The sequence below is a fragment of the Haliotis asinina genome, chromosome 10 (genome assembly GCF_037392515.1).
Source record: "Haliotis asinina isolate JCU_RB_2024 chromosome 10, JCU_Hal_asi_v2, whole genome shotgun sequence".
Taxonomy (NCBI): Eukaryota; Metazoa; Mollusca; class Gastropoda; order Lepetellida; family Haliotidae; genus Haliotis; species Haliotis asinina.
In genome coordinates, this window is record NC_090289.1 from 42,692,424 (window position 1) to 42,719,322 (window position 26,899).

At 40.0% G+C, this 26,899-nt stretch overlaps 1 protein-coding gene across 1 annotated transcript; it reads right to left on the reverse strand.

The window, feature by feature from the left end:
* Positions 1-1,377: 1,377 nt before the first annotated feature.
* On the reverse strand, positions 1,378-14,237 carry LOC137298020 (glucose-6-phosphatase catalytic subunit 1-like). Its single transcript, XM_067830051.1, has 8 exons — positions 14,152-14,237; positions 13,574-13,643; positions 9,625-9,782; positions 5,774-5,883; positions 4,993-5,077; positions 4,515-4,633; positions 3,968-4,210; positions 1,378-2,711 (listed from the first exon to the last, which is right to left on the reverse strand). The coding sequence occupies exons 2-8, from the start codon at positions 13,631-13,633 to the stop codon at positions 2,452-2,454; spliced, it is 1,035 nt and encodes a 344-aa protein (XP_067686152.1). The 5' UTR covers positions 13,634-13,643; positions 14,152-14,237; the 3' UTR covers positions 1,378-2,451.
* Positions 14,238-26,899: the final 12,662 nt, after the last annotated feature.

Genomic DNA, 26,899 nt, shown 5'->3' on the forward strand with positions numbered 1-26,899 from the left:
ACCGAAGACTAGAGGTGTTTGTCTCAATGATAAGTGCGTTGCATGTTGGAGCATATTGTGACATTTGTTATAGCTTGTGAATCTTCTGCCATTACACCTTCATCGGAGGTCAGCATACACAGATATCATGCACAGGTGATCAACGTCATCAGGAGAATGTATCCAATAAAACAATTTGTGAAAGAACAAGGTGTCTTGTTTTAGTGTGAAAGTTTGGACCTGATGAGCCAAGGACTGACGTTGTGAACATACGGCAGCCTTGTGGTTAAGGCGTTTGTTTGTCATGCTGAAAATGCTGGGTTGATTCCCCACATGGGTACAATGTGTGACGCCTGCTTCTAGAGTCCCCTGTGGTGATATTGGAATATTGCTAAAATATTGCTAAACCAGTCATTGACTTGTGCCACTGACTTTGATCAACTGAGTAAAAAGTCTGGAATATCTGAGTCAGTAAATAATCAATCACCATTTGTGGTCATCTTATACAAAAGTACCCTTGTGTACAATTACCATAGCAACAAAGTCACCAAATCATGATCATCGATCTACACAATTGATGTACAATGACATGCTGCAGCTAAGTCTTAATCTGAATGCCCAATCCTGTCAGTCAACCCTTATGTCAAGCAACGGTTGGAGAAGATAGTCTAACCTGGATGTTCCATTCAGTACCTCCATACAACAAGCACAATACAATGTTTGTCTCTCAAGAACAAGTTCTGTGCATGGCATCAACATGTTTGTCCCGATATGAGTTGGGACTACCCCAGTGTTTGCAGAATAACAAGCCATTAACTCAGCTGGGGTTGAATGAATCAGCTTGGGAATGTGGCACACACCCATCTTGCGTTTTCCTGGAAACTAACATGGGTGATCTTGAATGCTGTGATCTTGAATGCTGTTGAAGGACCACCTTTATGGTCAAGTGGATAACACATCTGCTTGAAGGTTGATACGTCTGTGGTTCTGTGCCAGGATTCATCTTGAAAAAACAAAATGTTGAAGATGGTACTTTTTGTTACCATGCCTGACTTAGGTGGAGGATGAAACAAGGACCGAAGTCAGGATGAAGCCCCTCATGTTTTTACGCAGCAGCATTTCTCATCTCACTAGTCCTACAGATAAAAAGCCTACATGCAAGGATACTTGCTCAGGGATAAAAACCAAAAAATTTTCAGTTGAAAACATAATATTGTGTCTTCGAATGGAGGTTCAGACGACTCACAAAACTGATCAATTTGAAATAAACTCAGCAGAAAATTGCCATCCTTGCATACTGTTGTACTCTCCATACAGCTGCACTCTATTAAGAGCACTGGGTACCAGGGATGTGTCCAATGAGTTTCAATCATGGAAATGATTAGAACTAAATGTGAATTGGTTTCAAATGATTTATTTCAAACCATATATCTTTAACACATAAATACATCAGTAACACGCCAAAGGGCATATTATAACAATAACATCACCTCTGTGTTCATAAAGAGAACACATCACCAAAACAAACATGAAATTACAAATATAGGCATGTGAGTTGCTACATGTCAATCATAAAAAGTCGTCTTAATTTAATGTTCTTAATCTTGAACAAACATCTGAGAGAGCTATATAACTGATAAATCACAATAAGCTTTGAATTCTTTCCGGCACATGCCGAAAGAGATCCTAAGGGACCATTCATAGCTTATATAGATATATATATATATAGAGTGTGTGTGTGTGTGTGCGTGCATGTGTTGATCTTAAGGGAGGGTCACATTGACATTCAAATAATTGACATTTAAAGTAGCACATAAAATTGCATATATTAACTGGCAACCTTGCCTCACAAGATGACAATGACATAACTATTCTTTTCGTAATCCTGTTAATTAACCTTGATCTTTAACTTATCTGGACTGCAAAATAATGTTTACAAGATGGTTTATACCAAGAGTAATGAAAACTAGTTTTCCAAAAAGTACAACCATGGTAGCTTTTAGCTTACTTGAGAGGTTCTTCTACTTCAAAATCTTGTATTTTATCATGAAGTGCATTTAAGGTGCAGTTAAAGTCCAACAAAACCGAAAAGCAGTACAGGTCACTATGCAACTACATGTATCAACAAAGCATGAAAACAGCACCATAAAAAGTTTGACAAATATGAAGTTTCAGGTAGTTTATGAGAAGAAAAGTGGACCCTTACGTTTGTCCTTACACCACTGATGACAGAAAAAATACAAGTCAGACGAGTTATGGAGATGCAATGAAAAAAGATAAATAAAATCAATTCTATCAATTTTATTGTGACTGGTTCAGTGTTATGTCTATGATGGGTGCATGCATGCATCTTGTCTTTCAGTGTAGCGAGACTGGATTTTAATGTGATACATAAAGTTATACATAAGACAAAATCATGACTATTGACTAGCACATAAGATTTTATATATCTGGGCAAGTACATGCGTCTAGTCAGCTCATTTTCTTCTCACTACCTTTGTTATTGTTAGAAAAGAAATTAATTCTTGGAACAATGTTAACAATGAATATAAAGAGAAGTACAAACTTGCAGAAAGCCAACAGATAGAAGAGCATGATGGGAGAGTGAGGAAGTTTATACGAGTCGATGAAGTGAGACACTATCAAGGAGATGGAGATGTGGACTACACAATTTGCCATGGAGTGACCTGTGTTGTTGACCTGTGGCAGGATGAACAGGGCGATGCCAAGACCTGAAATCAAAACATAATATGCATGAGAAAGTGGCTGTTTTTTCTATTTATCACTGCATTTAGTAATATTACATCTATATGGCCATCTGTAAATAATGAAGTTGATTGGTTGTTGTTTAACACTGCACTCAGCAATATTCCAGCTATTGGCAGCAGCCTGTAAATAATCAAGTCTGTAACAGACAATCCAGTACTAGACAGCATCTGCATAATTGCTTTGCAAGGCATTCAGATCCAACTGGCATATGATGACATGGAGACAACCAAGACAGTGAGCCTGATCACCAGATACCATTAGTCTCCTCTTACAACAATAACCATTGCAGAAGATCAATTCTAACCAGGATCTTCAGAATGTTGGGTTTAATGCTGCTGTGAACAATATCACATTTACATCATGCCACGTCTGCTTAAGGTTCGAGATATGCCTTTACTAACGCATCAATTAATCGAGTCTGGACCAGACAATCCAGTGATCATATAGCTGGAATATTGCTGAGTGAGGTGTGAAACCAAACTCACTCACTATGGAACCAGGGCAAATAAGATTTGAGCCTTGGGTCATAGTTTCCTGGAACAAATGAGGGATGCAACTCTGCACACTTGCACTTCTTTCACATTACAACTTGGGCCAAGTTTACAAGGTCGTCTGCAGATTTCCCCACATTAGGCCAAATTTTGTATGGACTTTATTTCAAAATATCAATCATCATTTATTTCGTGGTAGTGCCCTCTGACAAGGATGACTGCATGTGACTCCATGTCACCTGTAGCATTTGCTCCAGTCACTGGATTGTGTGGTCCAGTGGAGTGCAGCACTAAACAACAAACAAACGTCAGATACAACAATTTTCACAAGCCTAAATCTTTGATGGTTAGAGGTTAGAGCAAACACAATGCCAACTATCTAACAGAAAGCAGTTAGTGCCATAGTGCTTACTTTGGCATGAGCAATGCTATCACAACTACTGCAAAGGTCTGTAGATGTTGAAAATGGCCATCACTGGCCATAGAAGTCATCAAGTTTTAAGACATTCTGTAAAGCAAGCGCCATGCAAACAACAACACTGGCATACATAGCTCCACATGAAAACTATTCTTCATAAGTACACTTTTGCCCTTTTGGGCAAAGTGGTGTTCAACCTTGATCACTAATATCTGGATTTAGTCAAGAGATGTAATGTATTCTTTAAGATATATGTTCACTGAAGGTTGTCACAACATGCACAAAAGTATAAAAGAGTCCTCAGTCCTACCAAACATGCTAGATGCATCTCTGGTGATGCTGTAGAAAAGAGTGGTATCCAGATACACCCACTTGCTCTGGGCACACCACTGCTGGGCCTTGCTGACTGACCACATGGGGTCCAAGCCTATAGCCTGGATCACCCCAAACGTCATCAGCATTGTCGTCATAAATACCACTGATGCAGCTAGGTAGTGCTTGAAGGTCAAGGTCATTGTAGAGATGCTGTTGAAGATCTGACCAATCATAACACCTGGAAAAAAACATGATAAAATATTCAGGTAATTTGAGGTTTAATCAAAACTGCATTGTCGCAAGGATATTGCTTATGTTCTAAGTTCACATTAGCTACAAACTGCAGTTCACTCTGTCTCACTCACTTACTGACCTATAATGACCCCTATATCTTCAGGTGACCTCCAATGACCCATATATCATTGGATGACCTCCAATGACCCCTATATCATTGAGTGACCTATAAAGACCCCTGTGTTACTATCACCTTAACCTGGTGACCTAAGCTGCTACTAGCTGCCAGCAACTGATCACTGACTTACCTACTGTGACTCCTGCAATCACCTGGTGAGGAAAGTGTGTTGCGATGTAACATCGGGACAGATTGACAGCCAGCATCACAACACAAAACATAGTCCATGAGAATACGCGCATCAATACACTGAAAGGCAAACATATTGTATTGAGGAAGAACTTAACCTGGGAAATCAACCTAACTTTTCATTTGTGGCCAAGAAGTCATATGACTTAAAAACCTTGTGCTTCACATGCAGCTTCGGTTGTCCAGGGTAGTAATATCCATCCTAGGTGTGCCCTTAAAGCATGTCCAGTCAGCATGTAGTTCAGTGCTGCATAGGTGGGCTTATTATTATTATAAAAGATATCCAGAACCAGTAAGTATCATACACACAAACATTTACCTTGTGCGCAATATGTATTTCAGTTTCAGAGTATTGTGATGTAAAATTATCTGCAGCTATATATATTAACACGAAGATATCCTACAGATAGAATGGTTACCTCTTAACTTTGCTGTAGAAGAGGTAGTCTGACACAAGAATGTAGAGAACCGCTGATGTCACCATGGCATGACCAGATGGGCTGCCTGGAATAGAAACAGATGCCAGTGTTACTTAGTAAAATGAATTGGTCCTGTTTCATGTATCTGCCCTATCTACATCGTCCTGTTTCACATATCAACATAATTAGTGTCCTACCTGGTCCTGTTTCACATGTCAACATAATCAGTGTCCACCGTGGTCCGGTTTCACATATCAACATCATTGGTTTCCTACCTGGTCCTGTTTCACATGTCAATATAATTAGTGTCCTACCTGGTCGTGTTTCACATGTCAACATCATGAGTGTCCTACCTGGTCGTGTTTCACATGTCAACATCATTAGTGTCCTACCTGGTCCTGTTTCACATGTCAACATAATCAGTGTCCACCGTGGTCCGGTTTCACATGTCAACATCATTGGTTTCCTACCTGGTCCTGTTTCACATTTCAACATAATTAGTGTCCTACCTGGTCCTGTTTCACATGTCAACATCATTTTGTCCTACCTGGTCTTGTTTCACATGTCAACATAATTAGTGTCCTACCTGGTCCTGTTTCACATTTCAACATAATTAGTGTCCTACCTGGTCCTGTTTCACATGTCAACATCATTAGTGTCCTACCTGGTCTTGTTTCACATGTCAACATCATTAGTGTCCTACCTGGTCCTGTTTCACATGTCAACATAATTAGTGCCTTACCTGGTCCTGTTTCACATGTCAACATAATTAGTGTCCTACCTGGTCCTGTTTCACATGTTAACCTAAACTGCTGCAAGTGAGGCCTGGTGGCATTGGTGTAGGCAGTGGACTCCTGCACCCACCAATAAGGGCGTTCGCCATGGAGAATTCTGGTAACAAAAGGAGCTAATAGAGGATGCAGTTCGAATAAATGCTGCATCAGACAAATACTGCATCAGACAAATATATCAGTTGAACAAATAATGAGGAAGGCATACAATAATGTCTGCATGTGACTCCTGGTTTTCAGTGATATAAATTGTGCATTATATGTCTTCAGCAACCCATGCTGATCATAAGATGCGACTAATACCATCAGGTGGTTAGGTTCGCTGACTTGGATTCATGCATGTCATGTCATGCTGAAGACCCGGGTTCGATTCCCCACATGGGTACAATGTAAAGCTCACTTCTGGTGTTCCATTGTCATGACATTGCCTAAATATTGCTGAAGGTGGCATAAAACCAACCCTACTTACACACATGCATATCATTTTTCCCACTTGCACAGATTGAAGCTCATGATGTCAATATACAACATTTTGTGAAAGTTAAACTCAGTACAGACTTTAGACTTTGCTCAATCACTTGTCATGAAAGAATGTGTTCCATGTACGAGGGTTGGCTGAAAAGTTCTCAGTCTGAGTGGTTTTTCCCCACCAGGTAGAGACAGGTGTTTGCCACCAATGAGGACAATCATTTAGTGAATCATAGACACACGAACTACAAATGTACTAATAGTTTTATCTCAACTACAGCTCTTTTGGTAAACCTACCCTCTGAAATCATCAGAAATGGACAAAACTGAACACAGGGCAGTCATCAAGTACTTGCAAAAGAAAGGGATGTCCCCAACACAGATACATGCTGACATGGTCTCCACTCTAAGGGATGATGCTCCTTCATTTTCCACAGTAAAGAAGTGGGCTGCAGAATTCAAGCGTGGCAGACAAAGCCTTGATGATGACCCACGCTCAGGAAGGCCTTCAACAGCAACCACTCCAGAAAACATCACGTGAGTGCTCGATATGTTGATGGATGATCGACGATTGACTACTCGACATATTGCTAGTGTAGTGGGCATCTCTCATGAGAGGGTTGAGCATATTATCACCAACGAATTAGGAATGACGAAAGTTTCTGCAAGATGGGTGCCAAAGCTCTTGACAGCAGAACAGAAAAGTGTCAGGTTCCAGATGTCCCTTGACAATTTGCGTCGTTTTGAAGCAGATCCTGATGATTTTGTGGCACGATTTGTAACCATGGATGAGACCTGGATACATCACTTTCAACCAGAAACAAAACTACAGTCAAAACAGTGGAAGCATCCTGATTCACTAGCTCCGAAGAAAGCCAAGTCTGTTCCTTCAGCTGGAAAGGTGATGTCATCAGTCTTTTGGGATTCCAGGGGTATTCTGCTCATTGATTATCTTGAAGAAGGTCAAACTATCAACGGTAGATACTATACTGATCTACTGAACCAGTTGCGAGAATCAATCAAAGCCAAACGACGAGGGATGATCGCTAAAGGTGTCCTCTTCCACCAAGACAATGCGCCTGTTCACAAATCGGTGGTGGCCATGTCAACAATCCGCGATTGTGGCTTTGAACTCATTGACCAGCCTCCTTATTCACCTGATTTGGCTCCTGACTTCCACCTATTCCCCAAAATGAAAAAGGAACTCGCCGGTCGCCATTTTGCAAGTAATGATGACGTCATTTCCGCTGTGACTGATTTTTTTAGGGTAGCTGAAGAAGATTTCTTCCTGACCGGGATTCGGGCCTTGCAGCATCTCTGGCAAAAGTGTGTGAACTTGGAAGGGGACTTTGTAGAAAAATAAATTACAAACGTGGACTTTGTAACTTTTTTTCACAGTGAGGCTTAGAACTTTTCAGCCAACCCTTGTAATTGCATCTCATGCTAATTATTAAAATGAGACGGAATAAGGCTTGTGAATTAAACACAACTGTTTGATTGCATAGACCTCCTTGTTCTCTTCCCACAGAGGTTATTTGTCATATCTTCCTATGAACCTCTGCTCTAATACGACCCTGTCATGGTGCGAGTGTTCAGGATTCATGATTTGGTTGCAATCAGATTTAGTTGTGCAATCAACGACATTGTTTCAAAAGTGATCATTCCTAAGGCCTTATTAATTCCTGTATGCTTCAGAAAAACTAGAGACTCTTCTCCAGTGTGATGTGCTAATGCTTTAGACAGAACAATGGATCAATGGCGCTTCCATCACCCTCAATGACAATGGACAAGGTAGCTATTAGATTCTTGAGTATCACATCACCTCCCTGGTTCTGATATTTGTGTCTAGACATTTGCTTGTTATTCCCAAGTTGGATCCAAGTAGATGTACCACATGTTCTGACTGGATAGGAAGAAGGGAGATAATTCATGGTGTCATTTTTTGCCACTAGGGGATTTTATGAGAACCGGGAAACATGGCCGTATTAGAAGAGAGATTCATAAAAAGATATGACAAGTAACCTCTGTGGGAAGAGAATGAGACCTCTTCATCTTGGTATCATGAACATGGCTGTATTAGAAGAGATTCATAAAAAGATATGACGAGTAACCTCTGTGGGAAGAGAATGAGACCTCTTCATCTTGGTATCATGAACATGGCTGTATTAGAAGAGATTCACAAAAAGATATGACGAGTAACCTCTGTGGGAAGAGAATGAGACCTCCTCATCTAGGTGTCATGAACATGGCACATGGTACAGGGGCATAGTGGGCGAGCCGTCTAAGGCGCCAGGCTAGTAATGCAGCGAGCTTGGAGGTGTCTAGATTGAGCCCATCTGTGACAGGGTGTAAAAACCTTGGAGTTAACTTTGTGCGCAGACTTTTTCAGTGGTGTCACAACCCTTAGTGTATGATACACAATCCTGTGTACTTAATCGAATCCATTGGTACATGACCAGATGGTGGCCACATGAATATACCTAGTTTCAGGTACAGCAACCTGCAGTAAACTTGGACAAAGTACTGTGACTATGTGTCCTAGTCCAGCAGCTTTGAATGGGTACTTCATACGGATGGGAATGTTACAGTGTACCCAGCAGGGAGCTAGAATTGTATACTCCCCAGGGACCTGAGATTGAAAATACAATGTGCTGTTCTGATGGACATCCAATTATCAAGAAAAAAACAAAGTGCCTTTCACAGTTAAACTGGATATCGGCACTGTTAGTATAATAATAACACATCCCAAATCCATCTTGGACTGGACAAACAATCCCTGTTGTGTGATATGGTGTGTGTCACTGAACTTGAGCGTTGTATAATTTAGCAGGGTGATTTTTGTAGCCTTGTAAATAAGGTGCTCGCTTAAATCACAGTAAACACACTTGTATTTATTTCCTCACATAGGTGCAATGTGTGACCATGCTTGTTGTAAGAGGTGACTAATTGGATCAGGTGGTTAGGGTTGCTGACATGGTTACACGTCATTGAATCTTAATTGTAAGACTTGATCATTTACAGACTGTCATTTAGATGGAATATTACAGAGTGCAGACAGACAGACAAATATTATGACAGACAAACCAAATACAATGCTTGACTCCTTCTTCTGTGCAAATGATAGTGGAACTCTTGATTCCTTTGTAATTCCCTTTGAAGAGGACATAAAAGTACACTCACTCAAAAGTTGCCTCCATAGCATAATTTCCTGCCAAAATCAGTCACATGACTAACCGTGCTTGTCACTCTCTCCATAATATTCCCAGTCTGATATTGCAAGAATGATACCACACTTGTTGACTCACTCATGATCATATACAAGTGTCATTGTAAATAATTTTATATAATTATAAATCACTGCAAATGAACTCACAGTTTGAAGACTGCATTCAACCACTCTGCAATGGCTGCTACCCACACGACTCTCTTGCCCACAGACTGATGGAGGAAAAAGGCCAAAGGGAAGTAGAACAGGAATGCATTGTGAGGATCGCCAACGTGGGAGAGGAACAGCATAAACTCACTCTGGTTCTGAGGAATACAATTACATTGTTCTACATTACAGAAAACAATTACATTGTTCAAAAGTACAGAAAACAATTACACTGTTCTATTGTACAGAATACAATTACATTGTTCTATATTACAGAAAATAATTACATTGTCCTATATTACAGAAAACAATTGCACTTTCTATATTTCAGAAAACAATTCCACTGTTCTGTTTTACAGAAAACAATTCCACTGTTCTATATTACAGGAAACAATTACACTGTTCTATATTACAGGAAACAATTCCACTGTTCTATATTACAGAAAACAATGAACAAAGATGAACAAATAAATGCTCTTTGTTCTAGGCCAGTCCTGACTTACTAAATCTGTTTTTAAGTCAGGCAGTGGCATGTAAATAATCAAATCTAAACCAGACCAGGGCCTCCTTTCACAAAGCAGCCTTTACCACGGATAACCATAACTCCCATTCTTTAACATTGAACTAAGGTTATCTTAGACCTAGGTAACCTTAGTGCAGTGTTAAGAAATGGGAGTTAAGGTTATCTTAGACCTAGGTAACCTTAGTGCAGTGTTAAGAAATGGGAGTTAAGGTTATCTTAGACCTAGGTAACCTTAGTGCAGTGTTAAGAAATGGGAGTTAAGGTTATCTTAGACCTAGGTAACCTTAGTGCAGTGTTAAGAAATGGGAGTTAAGGTTATCTTAGACCTACGTAACCTTAGTGCAGTGTTAAGAAATGGGAGTTAAGGTTATCTTAGACCTAGGTAACCTTAGTGCAGTGTTAAGAAATGGGAGTTAAGGTTATCTTAGACCTAGGTAACCTTAGTGCAGTGTTAAGAAATGGGAGTTAAGGTTAACCTTAGTACCAAGGTAACCTTAGTGCAGTGTTAAGAAATGGGAGTTAAGGTTATCTTAGACCTAGGTAACCTTAGTGCAGTGTTAAGAAATGGGAGTTAAGGTTATCTTAGACCTAGGTAACCTTAGTGCAGTGTTAAGAAATGGGAGTTAAGGTTATCTTAGACCTAGGTAACCTTAGTGCAGTGTTAAGAAATGGGAGTTAAGGTTACCTTAGACCTAGGTAACCTTAGTGCAGTGTTAAGAAATGGGAGTTAAGGTTACCTTAGACCTAGGTAACCTTAGTGCAGTGTTAAGAAATGGGAGTTAAGGTTATCTTAGACCTAGGTAACCTTAGTGCAGTGTTAAGAAATGGGAGTTAAGGTTACCTTAGACCTAGGTAACCTTAGTGCAGTGTTAAGAAATGGGAGTTAAGGCTACCTTAGACCTAGGTAACCTTAGTGCAGTGTTAAGAAATGGGAGTTAAGGTTACCTTAGACCTAGGTAACCTTAGTGCAGTGTTAAGAAATGGGAGTTAAGGTTAACCTTATATAAAGGTTGCTTTGTGAAAGGAAGTCCACATAGTGATTGGCATCATGAGCATTGTAAGTTATTCACTGGTAGACAGCAGTGTTTGCAACAATGTAATTTGACAGTTGGCTTTAAAATCTACAGGCCCTGAATGAAATCTGCAGGCCCTGAATGAAATCTACAGGCCCTGAATGAAATCTGCAGGCCCAATTTGTGTTGCAGTCAGACATAAATAGACTACAATGTACACAGTTTCACACTGTTTCTACAAAATCAATCAGCGAAGCCCATGACGCAGAGTTTATATTGTACGTTTTTTATTGTGTGGAGGACAGGTGCTGACATTCAAATGCACAAAACGCCTAAATACCAGGAAGTGAAACTGTTATGTTAACATGATGGATCATGGATTGTTAATAAACGAAAAAATATGGAAAAGAAGTTAAAAAAAAGCAAAAAAACCCAAGAAGATGTTTTACTGAAGGCCATAAGGACCTAAACATATTTGGAACTGCTGGCCTGATACAATAACAACTGGTGCTGGGACTCCGGACCAGGGATTATTTCGAATGCTGGTCACGAGTGAGGCATGGGTTGATGTACCTTCAATGTTTGAAGGCTAGATCATAGAGGGTACATAAACACATGGTCCCTAATTTTGAATAGCAAGAAGCACAATTAACGGATCGTAATAAGGAGTACTGGAGTTGGCAACAGCCAAACACTACTAACTTGAAGTACCAAACGAATTCCCACAGTTCGGCATTTCCAGCAAGTAACATAGAAAATGTTACTTGGTTCTTAACTTGAAACTCAGCTAATCAGAAAACGACACGTATGTGTGAGGTAAGATAATGATAAAGGTAACTGGAATACGACAATATGCTTCAACCAAGTCAGTGACCACCGAACCCGTTTGTTGTCTCTTAGGATCAGCATTGCTTGCTGGACACCAGTTCTACCATAATTTGCACAGGTATGAGGGAAAAAGAAGAAAAGTTAGTGGCTAGACACGTGACCACATAGGGCAGTTTGACTCCAAAAAGTTTCTTGTGCTTTGGTCATAACCCACTTACATTTCACATGCCTATCTCGGCAAGAGGATTTCATAAAAAAGCTTCTGCCTGCCAAGCAGTTAATGGATACCAGTTAAGATATACTAACTTGACATGACAAATTCAAGTGACTCTCAGGATTGTATGTTATTCCCTAGGGAGCCTAGAACAAAAATCCAGCACACGCTGACAGAGTGAGCTATGGTGGACTGGGGAAGCTAATTGTGTGAGTGCTTTTAGCAATATTTCACCACTATCACTGCACAGGGACACCAGAAATAGACTTCATATATTGTACCCATGTGGGGAATCAAACCCTAGTGTTCGGCATGATGAGCAAACACTTTAACCACTAGGCTACCGAACCTCTCATGGATGCCCTAAGATGTGGATTTGACACATGACAAATATTCTCATGGAACATGAACTTTATCAGTCACTGAATGTAACTGATCTACACAGCAGAATGGAGGACAACTCATAACAGATGTAGATTAATGTATAGATTTATCTGTAGCTTTATAGGATGAATAATGTAAAACTCACATTAAAGCCTCATCCAATTACTGCTTCTATTATCATGATTTTCAGTGTAATACATAGAGGATACTAGACAACCTTCAGTGTAATACCGTTTTTATTAAACGAGTCATTGATTTGGTATCAAACAAGCAAAAGCAAGTTCGATACTAAATCTTTCACAAGTTCAATGAAAATGGTATTTCATGGAAGCGAGTTTAGTATATTCTGTTTATTACTTCCAACACAAATTGATAGAAACTGTGGCTACAGTGGGAGGACTTCCAGTTTTCTTCTAGTCCAACAAGGTCCAGTACCACTGCGACAGCAACATCAGCATTGTTACGTCATAACTCTCAATCCTTATGACTTCATACATCTAGCAGTATTACACTAGTGTGGGCGAGTAATAAAGCTGCGTCTTTGCTTTTCCTCCACTAGGCCTTAACATTACTAATGAGGACCTAGACTAGCGAAACTCTCCTTGTGTTTAGATGGTCATAAGTGGTAAGTATACATTAACATTTACTTACGACTATCTGGGTGCTAAAGGAGCTTAAAAAATCTAGGCCCATGCTTATAAGAATAATAACAAGAAATTAGATAATTTTTTTATTTCAGTTTTGGTTTTCATGAAAATAATAACCAAAGTGGGGATTATTTTATTTTAACGGACATCGGTGGTGTGACCTGGGGTGTGGAAGGATACACACATGAGACGGCCTGGGAGAGCCCCAGTTAGCACATTGCACCAGCTGTAGTATTATCTGTCTTTGCTCTACAAGGATATTATCACTCTTCCCAGGCTTCATTATTAGGATCAATCTGTAAAATGAATACCAAAGCATTCTGCACTTGTCAAAACATACCTTGAACCAGAATTGCAGCCGTTTGATCATCGTAACACCCATCACATGTACAGCCTCCATTGCTGAGATTCTGAAACATCACAGTGTATAATATGCCACTCAAAATATGTTTAATACCACCTGATTCTTTCATAAAGCTATTGCTTATCTGTCGTAGTGGTTCGTAACTTCCTCTGAGTAGCATATCTCCTTTAAATGTACTTTGCTCTGCAGGATGTCAAGCTGAATAAATGTGTCTCATTTTAGCCTGATTTCAACAATATTTTGACAAAAATGACAACACAAACATACTTTCTTGACAATGACATTTTGGGTGTGTATCAAGTTGCTAGCATGATACACAAAACTATTGTCCTGTTAAATGTCACATCATACTATACATCAAATGGTCTAAACAGAACATCATATACCCTGGTATCATGATTATCATTGTTTTGATTGTTAATGTTTTGTTGGGGTCCTTAAGAATGGAACTTTGCTGCTTTGAAACATGCAGTCATGACATCAACCTCAACACATGAAACGTCCTCTGTAGGGAGAACGGCCACATCCATATGGCAATAAAATATCTCTTATACCTGTAAATTGATGTAACACCTGCACCTCTGACAACACGTTACAAGATCTCATAACACCGTGAGATTGGAGTTATTGCCCTTTCATTATTTCCGGTGTAACTTAGACTGGTTCCCGTCTTTTCACTCGGCTCATACCCTTTAATTCCGGCGGTAAGTTAAGATTAACAGTTCTTAGATTATCTTCTCAAGCACATATCAAACTGAAAATGGATTTACAATATGATGAGTGATAACAAAAGGCACGACAGACACAAATGCACAAACTGACATGAAGTCGCATACAATTTATAAAACGATGTAGAATCCGAGGAAGCGGTCGTAAAATATTTTGAGCCATCCCGTCGGGTGTGATGGCATCTAAATCCATGTCATAGCAAATTTCAAGGCTGGATTGTCATTGAGGATATTATATATGTGGCCATGGCATACTATGTTTACGGCAAGAGTGTTTAAATGGTGGCATTTCCCGAGCGAGAAATAATTCATTTGCGTGATGGGAGGAAAGAACGATGCAAAGAGGTACTGAAAATGGTGACTGAAATAGTATTATCAGTATTATTGAAAACAGACTATATGGTGGTACTTGACATCCATGCTGTCCTTGTCACGGGAAGCAAGCGAACTCTGAAGCCTGAGACTATATTTTACATAGACGTAATGATGCTGAACAGTGAAACTATATGTTTCGTGTTGACAATACTGAGACGATGAGCACTTGAACTACGTTGTTCACAGACGGCAAAATAAGACTGAAGACTGAAACATCACGTCCCAAACAGAACAAAGTAACACTAAACATTGTGATTTTTGCAGGTCTACCAGGATGAGGTCTGTTTTCGATATTTTCACGTTCTCGGTATCTCTTTAAAAATTTCAAATAGAAAAAGAAAAACGGAAAATTTCTGGCGCTTCCAAGAGACGCGTCTTCAAATCCCACACATTCCACTGATCGGTAACAACTGAAACAGTTTTGGCACATGAGTGCATGCTGGCTACAGAATGCACGGAGACGTTGAACATTTACATATAACTGACGCCGACTAAATAAAAACCCCTTACAACAGAATAAGGTTTGCTTCACGACCAAACGAAAACTTTAAAGCAGGCAAATATTCCCCAAAAGCGTTCTGTAGGGAACAAAGGAATAGGACAGAGCACTCGGTATACAGTAACAGTGGGGAAAAGATGATTTTTTTAATGAAAAATATACTCGACAAAAAGTTGAGGGATTCTGATATACTGATATTTTTTTAACTGTGACTGGTAGTTCATAAGTGTGTCAATGAATAAATAGATCATTATTCATAACTTCAAAATTTGCATATATCCCTTACTATTTTGTCCAGTAAAGGAAGTTTGGAATAATCTGTTGATGTTTTTTGCTTGTGATGTTGAGTGGTCTGAGGGTTTCTCAAATGTATGAAGTGTTACAGTATCAAGGTATCAGGGTATCGGTGATACGACCCCTCTGAAGTTGGAAGCAAGGCCATAACATCAAGTGGGAACGTACCCCACAGTTCTGTCCACCAACAACGACTTGCGTCAAAGGAGACGAGACATTAGAATATTCATGACCCGAGACCTCGGTGCATATCTGCTGATGAACTACTGATTAAGTCAGTTTATGTCACAAATCTGTGTGTCCCATACACGTGTCAAAAACGTCTTGCCATCAAAGCTAATGCATCCATAAAACTCCCTTTTGCACGTTGCCATTCAAAATTAGCGATATTATCTCAACCTTCCAATTGGTCACTAGCACTACCAATCTGTCTGAGCTTAACCGTTGACTTCCACGTGTCCATTTCAATCACCAATCAGCGCTGATTAACTCCTGGATTCCCCCTTGTCCAGTTTCCACTCTTGTTATTTTATTTCTTCAGGTGTTCTCACGTGATCGCATTTATCATACACACCACTATGTTCCACTGGAGACATAGCTTGTCTCAGATCAAACATCTCCTCGGAAATATTGTTTTCACAGTAGATTTTGTACAATGCCGTGACGTCGTCAATGACATGAAATCACAAAGTTTTGACATCATCAATTATATGACTCACAATGTTATGACGTCATAAGCTTGATAATGTCAGGATGCTATGACATCGCTGCACTGCAAGTCTTCAGATATGTTCATTTTTCAGTGAAGGGTGATTTGTGATGATAAACAGAATCTCACCCCCGTGTCTTCTAATATCAAATATATAAACACTCGTTGATAAAAGTAGAAATATTCTCTGTAAGCCTCTGATATTGTAAATTTATCAACTCGTGTTTATATATTTGATATCAGTAGACACTTGGGTGAGATTCTCTCTCTATATCCCAACATTCATTTACCATCTTCACTCTTCATCCTACCAACTTCTAAACGCAACTTACTGAAGTTCCATATATATGTGTTCTTTGTAATAGTAGACGTTTTGATATTGCTATTGCTCTCACTAATGTATTATTTGGTTCCTGCAAACGGAACAATGGTTGTTGAATGGTCAAGCTTATTACGTATATATGCCTTTCTGATATTTCTTTCACGCCTGCGTTTTAGTGATTCCAAATGCTATCTGGTTAATTGAAGCGGTACATCACGTCAAATGCACTCACTGGCCATGACGTCATAGACTCATGCTGTCTTGCATGTGCCAATATGGAGAGTATGGGACACGAGCTAAACAGCGTAGGAGCTCCTTTCACAAAGCAACCTTCGCTAAGGTTAACCTTACATCCCATTCTTTAACAGTGCACTAAGGTAATTTTAGTGACTTACTATTGCCTTAGTGCTTTAGGAAAGGAGGCCCAGGTTAAAAGCGAGACCGAAGGCTGTACAAGAACATTTAGCCTGTGTTATCCGCATGAGGGACGTTTGCAATTGGGTAGAATATGTTTGCGTTACCATATCACATGGCTACAACAGCCAATGTAAGACACAAACTGACCGGTAAAAGAAAGTACACAAAGTTTTCAAGAGGTCATCATTATTGACCCAGACTATCGAGACACAAAATACATAATGCAGAGGTGTGAACAACATCTGTACTCAATCTGAACTAAACATCACACCCACACTGCAGATACAGTTCGCAGGGGATACTGAGAACCGGTTTTCAGTCATACAGCGGATAAGCAGGTATGGAGTTCCACACAATAAATGTTCACTACTATCACTTTAGTACCCTGTATGTCTACCCCTTGCATCAATACAGGCACGCAGCCTCCTAGCCGAAGACGTCAGATGCCGGACAAGGTCGCGTGGTGTGAGACGCCATTAGTCCTGGAGGGCTTGTGCATGTTGCTGTCTATTCTGCGGCGGTTTCCGCATGCGTCTGTCTAGTGTATCCTATATGTGCTCCATCGAAAACATGTGCTGACCAATGTAGAACGTTCACGTTGTTCCCCTTGTCGCTGCCAGCGACGAACAACTTGGGTCCAATGCAGTCTGTGACGTCTGTGTTTAGTTGTCAACACCTGTCCTTGTGGGGTCTGTAGGCTCTGATACCTTCCGCCCGAAGACGTCTAGCCATAGTGTACCGACTGACGCGGTGGTCAAGGGAATTCGCCGCTGATGACGTTTCTGACGGTAACGGCTTCTCAGGTGTAACGTCCTCAAATGTCGGTCTTTGGGTGTTGTTGTTACTCGCAGTCTCCCACTTCTTCGTCTGTCCTCTGTTTGACCCGTCTATCTGTAACGTTGCAGCATTCTAGACGGTTACACGAGTGGAGTCAAAGCTTCTTGCAACGCTGGCGTGTGTCCACCCCATCTAGAGCAAACCTATAACCATCTCACATGCTGACTGTCGTGGCTCATCTGTGGTGTCTTTTTCAAACTGTATGTATAACCTTTTATATCCCTAGTGCGTGTGAAACTCTGACAGAGGCCCAACACCATGGTTTATACAATTCACCGCTTCCACGTTTTATTCACGACGTGCACTTGATTTCACTGCAGGTATCAAACTGCTTCGTTGGGGCAGCATGTTTCAGCGTATTATTTAGATACAAAACGTGTCATAAAATTTGAGAAATGGTAATTTTTGTTATACTTTTTTTTGCCGGTCAGTTTTATATGTCATTCCGACCAGCTAAATTCTTGTGGCACATTCGTTCTTGTTGATACGAGTGAAATATATCCATTTTAAAGGCTAAGCTCTTTCGGTGTATATGTCTCCAGCTCGTAAAGATCAAGCGCATTTCACTTGTAGCAAGTATAACTTCATGTAAAGATGACATTTAATTCCTTTTTCCCAATTTTCCTTCTCTAATGACAAATGAAATGTCGGCCCATACGCCATTCATTCAAACTCCGTAATTGTTGATTATCCTGAAAAAGGACAACTTGCATACTAACGAGGGAGTGGGTTAAAATGTGATGGCACCATTACCATCAATATTTCAGTGCTTTCACAGCAGGAACACATAGAGATGACTACGCATAACGTGTCTTGAATTAAGGAATACAGACTAATGCATCTTTTCCATATTTTGGGTTTTTTGGTATTTGGGTATCTACAGCACAGTACGTCTATTTTCCCATAGTGATAAAACTAATCAAACGGAATGAAAAACATATCCTGATTAAAACAAATGCTTTATGTTACATTATTTTAGTAACCCAAGTCAGTGTCGTAATTTATCAGAAAACTTGACGGTATTTTGACCAATCTTGGTACAGAAAAAATACTACCTTTATAATAATGGACAGTATTCAATGTACATTTCGGCGTGTCATATTGACGTCCAAGGAAAGCCCGAGGAGGTCTTGTAGTTGTTAAGGTTTTGATGAAACTATGGGAATAATGATTTGCTGACTAACCGAAAATCGTAAGGCGGGCTAATCGGGTTTGAATCCCCGGTCATGGGCTCCTGCCACTTCTAAGGGACGCAACCCTGCACATCTTAGACGACTGAGCCGTCATTGCTTCAGAATAAAGTTCTCTGGCATCAAGTACTCCATTACATCAGAAAGTTTGAAGAAAATACTTAGAGAGCGTTTCTAAAAGACTAATCTTTTGTTAAGAGAAATTCTTACATCCATTTTTGTGTTATTATGCACAGAATAATGAGTGTTATTGTGTCTGCCAACTGTACTTTACTGCACTGAATGTTTGGCAGTGTCGTGAGAAACAAATTGAACTGGAGCATTTCACATGTGATCGCTAAAACCGATGTCAGTTTATGTCTACGAGAGTGAACGAAAACCTCAGACAGGGGTTCTACGTCAGACGTTTATATAAATCAGTTTCCAGACTCAAACAGTAGATGATAATGAGACGTTTATACATAAATTAGTTCCCTCATGGATTTTTCATCACTCATTAATTCGACGCTCACCACGCTGCTGTGTTGGCGATGAGACGTTGTCGGGTATTTTCACTGTTAGCAGCCCTGTCTAGAAAGCAGACTGTTTATCTCCCTTGTAAAAACTGAATAACATTGCCAGCCGTCTTTCTTCAACACCTTTGAAGTATCTTCCGTGTTGCCTAGAGCCAAGGCTCAGCATCATTATACTGTCTTGGCTGACGGAGTATCAGTTATTTTGAAAGTGAATAACAAGGTAATTCCAGAGTCTAGTTCCTACTTCAGACCTTGACTTTTGGGGCAGTGGCCATTCTGGTAACGGACAAGTTATATTGAATGAACATATAGTTTGAAGGTAAGGTCAAAATGTACGGGCGCGATACGCTGGTTGGTGGTACAGGAGTCGCGTTTAAGGTGTCTGAAAAAGTTACCTCCCATGGAGCCGTGGAGTCAGATTCAACGTGATGAGGCGATAGTTGACAGTGTAGGAGTCATTCTGAACGTGACAACTAATTTACCTTGAAGAGAGCTCTGAGTTAGCAATCAGACAACACATGCCGTATGTGGAATGTTACCAAATCTGCGTGTGTCGGAAACTGTCGCACTCGGTGTTGTCTATGTTTGCTGAACTGTCCTTAATCACCAATTGCGTTTTAGGATAATTTCCAAAGGGGGTTCCAAACGATTGGCTTGAAACAAAGTTCGGTCGGTAGCGGGCGCACAAGTCGATTTAATGCAACGTTTCAATAATTCTTTCATTAAAACTATTTATTTTCATACTGTAATCTCAATTCGTGTTTTATTCGAATAAATTATGTGGAAGCTTGGCTAGGTGAATGACAGTATTACTGAGAGAAAAGCAATTTGGTCTTTAGGACAAGTAAAGTGTGGCGTGATAGTGTGCCCTTAACTATAGGACTCACTCTGAAAGTGATTAACGATTTACCTTGAATGCAGCTCAGAGTTCAGATCATACATCATTGTCCTTAGACACTGGAATACCTTCTATCAACTATTCATGAATGTACTATAACTGCACTCTTTTCGAATAATGTGTGCATATATTATACCTGCTATGTATGTACTTTTCATGTATTCTTTGCCGGATACTGCCTGCAGTATGACTGACTGTACTAAAGCCTTCTTTTGCGGAGTAATTTCTGGGCTTGGTGGAGTAATTCTGTATTAAGTGTCGGATATTGTCTCGATTGTGACCCAGCATGAACACATGTAAAGGAAAGGCTGGCAATGTCCCGCCAGGCAACAAACCTGTATGTTAAAGCCTACATGCAACGCAAAATACACTTTTGCAGATTCTGATACTTTTCGGTATGGACTTACAGTAACAAATTATCAAAAATGCAAATTCAACTTAGAATGTTGAAAAATAACTCGATGGAAAAGAAACGCCGCAAACGCCACTTCACTAATTTCACCATAGCTAGGGTGAAAAGTAGTTTCAACAGCTGCGGGATGCCCGGATTTTAAGGTCATGAAGAGGAGTAGTCTACCTTGGTTGTATACAAAAACAAGTACATCTACTCGTTACATAAAAAACCCAAAAACAATAACATGTTAACTGTGATAAGCAGCCTCTGTAACATACAAAACTCAATGTCTGTTTTATTGACACCTATGTGTCTGCCTGCCTGTCTGTTAATGACAATATTCAATACAAAACTTCAATCACTGACCACATATAATTTGAACTTAACACCTAGAAGGCTACGGTGTGCCATAAACAAAGAGGCCCGAGGGTATCGGTACCCTGACCTGTCAATGAAAATCTTTGTTACACGTGGGTCCATCACCAGATTCGGAGGTATTCCTGCTGATACGTGCCGCGGGTAGTAAACCCAAGTACAAAATATTGCGCTTTTCATTTGCGAGTGTACGCTTATAATTTTATTTATTTGTTTTTTGATAATCAGCAATGCATATTATACGTCATGAATAACAGATGTAAAACAGTGTATTGCTACCCACAGATGATTGATGTAAATGTAAATTTTGATTAGTACTATAGGCCTGTGGCCTTTGAGTATTAAATAAAGATTGATTGATTGATTGATTGATTGATTGATTGAATAAAAGATAATTGTGTTTTAATTAATCTTGTTTTTCAGGTTGTATGTAAGCTCTAAGTTTGACGTCGTAATTTCGGACCAGTGAAGATCCGGTTAGAATTGATCTTCAGCAACCCATGCTTGTCGTAAGATACAGGTAACGGGATCGGGTTGTCAGACTCGCTGACTTGATCGACACTGTCATCGTATCCTATTTGGATAGATCAATGCTGGAGTGTGGCGTTAAACAACAGACCAACCCACTAACGTGGTTTAGAAGTAAGGATGTGATATGTTTACAAGGTTCTGTTTGTTGAAGAGGTGCTTGGTGCCTTCAGTATGAATAACCCAGTCCCGTTGTGTTGGGAACGGCGTTCTCTGTGAAAAGAACCTATAAATATTTGATGTTATAGCAAATCTGAGGAAGTGTTGATGATCCATGTCTCTCGAGTTTAAGGTTTGAAAGGCTTTCAGAATATCTTAACAGTTTCGATAGAATCAATATGCATACATCTTGCATTGCGTAGTACAGTAGTGAGAGAGTGAGTGAGGCTCCTTTTTGCAATGTTCCATCAATATCACGACGGGAGACAGCAGACATTGGCTTCAAACATTGTTCTCATTTGGGGATTCGAACCTGGACTTTTGCGAGACGAGCGAAAGGTTTAACCACAATGCTATCCCACGGCACCCATAGTACAGAGACTACAGCATGGTTCATAAGCAATTATAAAAGGTCAACTACCTGAGACTATATTTCAGATATCTACCCGAGGAAAAGCTAGAACCCGTGTTTACTGCCAATCAGTTACATGACCTTACTCACAGAATGGCGAACTTAGATCTAGCTCTACATGCGAAGACAATGATCACCCGACTGTTTATTTCCGCAAATATAAATTATTAAACAATTCCAGTCAGATACCCTATTCATTACAACGTGCGCATTTCAAAACGTATTAAATGAGGGACAACGAGTTAGGCACTTTCTATTCCTCGAGTTGCCGTAAACGGTATTGATTAGGGACGAATGTCGTAATTGGTGTATTACTCACTTTAATATGTACATAATCTGAATTCCACCCTGAGGAAACACGTTGCTTGAAAAGGTATGTTTGCATGACTACTCGATTCGTTTAACTGCCCCAAAGGTAAAGCTTGGAGGAAATGTAGCTCATGATAGACTGGCGTAGGAAAGAAAGTACACAATTTGTGCTTTGGGCTTATTTTAGAAAACAGGGTAAATATTTCGGAAAGTGTTTTGAAAATGTGACTTCACAGACACGAACGTTGTGTAGACATTTCCGAGACTCAAATAGAAATAACCCCAAAATGGATAAATCGGATTCAAACACATAGCTATGGCATTCTGATGTCTGAGACTACTAGGCCTCCCGATAAATCGTTCCCAGTCGCTTGGAAGTATTGTTGAGATCTTGTAGGATAAAGTAGTCCATATGCCTGGCAAAAGTGAGACAGATGTGAGAAACGCCGCGTGCAAAAGTATTCGAGTTATGCCACTTGGCTCCAGTAACGCGTGAACGCACTGATCTCCAGGAACCCAGGACTGTCGTCAGAGGCGACTGATGGGATTGGGTGGTCATCATATGTGATCATATCCCAACTGCATAGATCGATGCTGAGTGGTATAGTGTTGACAAACCAGTGTCAAATGAATCTGAGATTCGATCATAGGTTACTGAACAACCAAAGGGAGGTAACTCTAACCACTGTTGTTGCATGAACACATGTAAAAGACGATTACCCACACCATGTAACACAGGGTATTATATGATATTCAGACAAATAGCACTTATGGTATGTGACAGTGATGTGAGTACGTTATTCAGGAATGAGAGGAGAGTACCCTTTGGGGAATTCAGGAATTCAGCTCCAGATCAGTACGCGACACACAGACTGGCATTGGTCCTACACTGACGCCAGTATTACAGGAACATAACACCAGATATAAATACAAAATAAACACCTATACAAGAGATACATGTACCCACGGGACATTAAGCTGCTCTGCCAAAATTCCAACACAGCCCAAAACGGTGACTCACTGTGTGATCGAAAAAGGATACAAGATGAAACGTTAATGATCTCATGTGCATGAACAGGCTGTAAAAATAGCTATGCACATAGACTCCGTATTTACGCTGTATTGATAATCGATGTGACGCCAATTTTTCCATTCAATGAGTGGACATTATAAGATGTTACACATTCACTGCTAGTCTAGATGAGACCCTTCCTCTGTTGTTCCTTGTTAAATCTCATTGCTGAAGGAAGGATAAATACTCTATATGAATTTACCATCATTTCGGAAGAAACGTCATCTGGACCTTTTATATACCTTTTGCACACGGTTTTCGCTCATTATTTGATTTCGACACCCACCCACCAGTCAGAGGGTCTCACTCTACCCTACGTTTTTGAGCTCGATATGCATCCTCATAATTGTTTGAAGGTAAGACGATTACATTAGGACTTATTGCTGCTGGGATATTGCATTTGAGTAACTGAAATATTTGCAATAGACTAGTAGATTGAGTTTAAACGATGAATGATTTAAGACCGAATGTCAAAGAAAGCGACACTTGGCAAGCGCCTGATTATCAGAACTATAGACAAGAGAGCCTTGGCTTGGAATGCTTGTCGGGTTTTTCATCCAACCCTACCCCTAATTAAGTCTCTGTCGGACTTTAAGTGCTTACCAAATAAACAACAGGCAGCTCCCAGTTTCACACAGGTAACGGATTACTTTGCCAAAGACTGGAATCGGTATCAGACGACTGAATCTTTAAGAAAAACACCAAGAGATCGAAATCCAAATGGCTTTGAAACTTGACGCAACTACTTGGAACTGTTGATGCCTGTTGGAGATTTGCAGCGCTGTGTCGATGTGTGAAAAACATGGTGCGATTCCAGAAATGGTACATTGTGTGACGACTTTTTCCAGTGACAATGATTTGAAATTTTGGGTTTGGGTTGCGCGCGCACACACACAAGCACAGACGCACGCACACACACACATATTTCTGACTTTTCGTGCATTTTCCCTAAAATATTTCAAATGTCAGACACACAAACACGCCTCTGGATCCGCCGGTGTCTGACTTTTCATGCATATTTCCTTAAATATTTCAAATGTAGGAAAACGTATGCCACCTGTCCCCACCATCCCTTGGCTGCCACCCAAAATGTCTGATTCATATTTGATTGTCTAACACCTCTACCTATACCTCCATAGATGGGTTACACCTCTCTTCTAGGAGCCACAGCAGCGACCTCTAGCGGAACACGACGCGCCGGAAACAAGTTTGAACTGTAGCCAACACCAGAGAAAACGTCTCAACACCGTTATAAAACAGATACGAATGGATCACTCCAAATCTGTAATGACACCAGGTGTTAATGAAAAGGGTCAGTGTCTCCTACCTTACCTGTAGCATCCCCAAGCGAAATTCCTTGAAGTTTAGCGAAGGTTTTGTTCACTCGCGCCCTACTATCTGTACTCTTGTCATGCAGAAATTGTAAAGAATTCCCAGCGATAATTTCCGTGTTTTGAGGAAAAACTTCACACCCAAAGACATTTTTCTGTTATAATGGCAGATACTCTTGGTAGATAGCATGAAAAAATAGCATCGCCTCGCTGAAGATTGTATTGAAAACCAATAACGAGACAATGTTTATCAGACTTAGTCCAAACAAATATCTTTGCTCGGTTCGTTCCTTGAGAAGCATGTAGAAGTTTGTTACAATCAGAGTAACGTTTCGGTGTTGGTTTACGTACTTAATAACGGTGTGGGAGCCAACTCAGAAACGGAATAAAGAAGCTGTTCAACCATATATTCTTATCTTTCCGTGTTTCCCACTCATATGTATCACACCAATCGTGAAAAGACTGTGAAATATAATTATCGTTATTTTTGTTCTGATCCTAAAGGTTAGTAGATATTTCAGTGGACATATCTGTTCTGACCAACTGGTCCATTCCAGGCAATCAAGCGTAAGTCGTTTTGCAGCTTACAAAAGGGGCACGTTGTGCTGAATGCCATATAGTTCAGACGATCACTCTCTTCTACCAGTCCAAATTGCCTCATACTCGTTCCACAATGATTTTTATGTCACAAAACGCTGTCTTAAATTCGCATCCACCCCGAAACGGGATAGCTGTTCCCAAGTGTCAAACATTCACAAATAAGGCCCAAACGTCAATAATACAGCGTGTAGATATATATCATGAACATATCTAGAGCGTTGCCTAGACAATGAGGAGTAAACATATGAAAAAAGCTGATAATCCCATCCCATGAAATAAATCCAAACAAAACAAAAGCTTATGTGAGTTCCCAGGTACCCATAAAAGACAAATTTAGTTCCACACTTCCTTTCCCATGATGGCAGAGAAGAATGATATTACAATTAGATTATACTGGTAAGGTCCACATCTCATTCCAAATCTGTCACTTTAATTCAGACCAGATGCCTATTGATCTTTCACAACAGCCCCGAATTTAGATTAAGAGGGAGCGAAAATCTGAAGTGACATTTAGCGTCTTGGTAATGTATGACAGAATCATCAGTTCAAATAGTTTGTCTTCCTGTCATAGTTCTACAAAAATCGATCTTTGAACAGTAAAACCATAAACTGTTGTCCACAAACATTATATCCGTTTCTTCCTTTTGCTTTTGACAAAACTGTGAGATCTTCAGACTTTCAAGAGATATTGATTTGCAAGAAACGCTTCACTTTTAAAGTTGATTTGGAAGGATTCGATTTGAAGTGTCACTCAAACTTTGAAAAGTCAGTAGACAAGTGCGGTGTGTTGAAATAACCGTAGGAAATCTATAAACCATTGGTTCAATAGGCATGTACTTTAATCTTTATAACATAAACTTTCACCTAGAACATTAGATGCAATATTGATTGAGCATTGGTTTGAGGCTAATTTGGATTTAAGCTGCCACTAAACCTGCACATATGTCGAGACTGCCTACGTCGGCGTATAGATATGCCTGTTACACCGGATCGATTTGTAAATCGTCTGAGAGAGATGCGCACACGCATAGAGTGACACACACACAGTGACACACAGTGACAATCGCAGACGTACACAGTCACAGATACTCTCACAGACATACTCATTGTCACGAATAAAATTATTCACGGTAAGAAAGGTTGACAATGTAAGGTTATGTTCTTTAACTCAAGCCACAAAACAACGATAATGTGTTTGAATTCATTGTCCGATCTGTGTGTATTTCTAGGTTTCTTGCACAAGTAGTAAACATAGAACGATCGATTCACCTTCGAACCTACAAACCGTGAAATTACTAATACACTTTAACACTCTTTAAAACACTCATTATTAGAGGC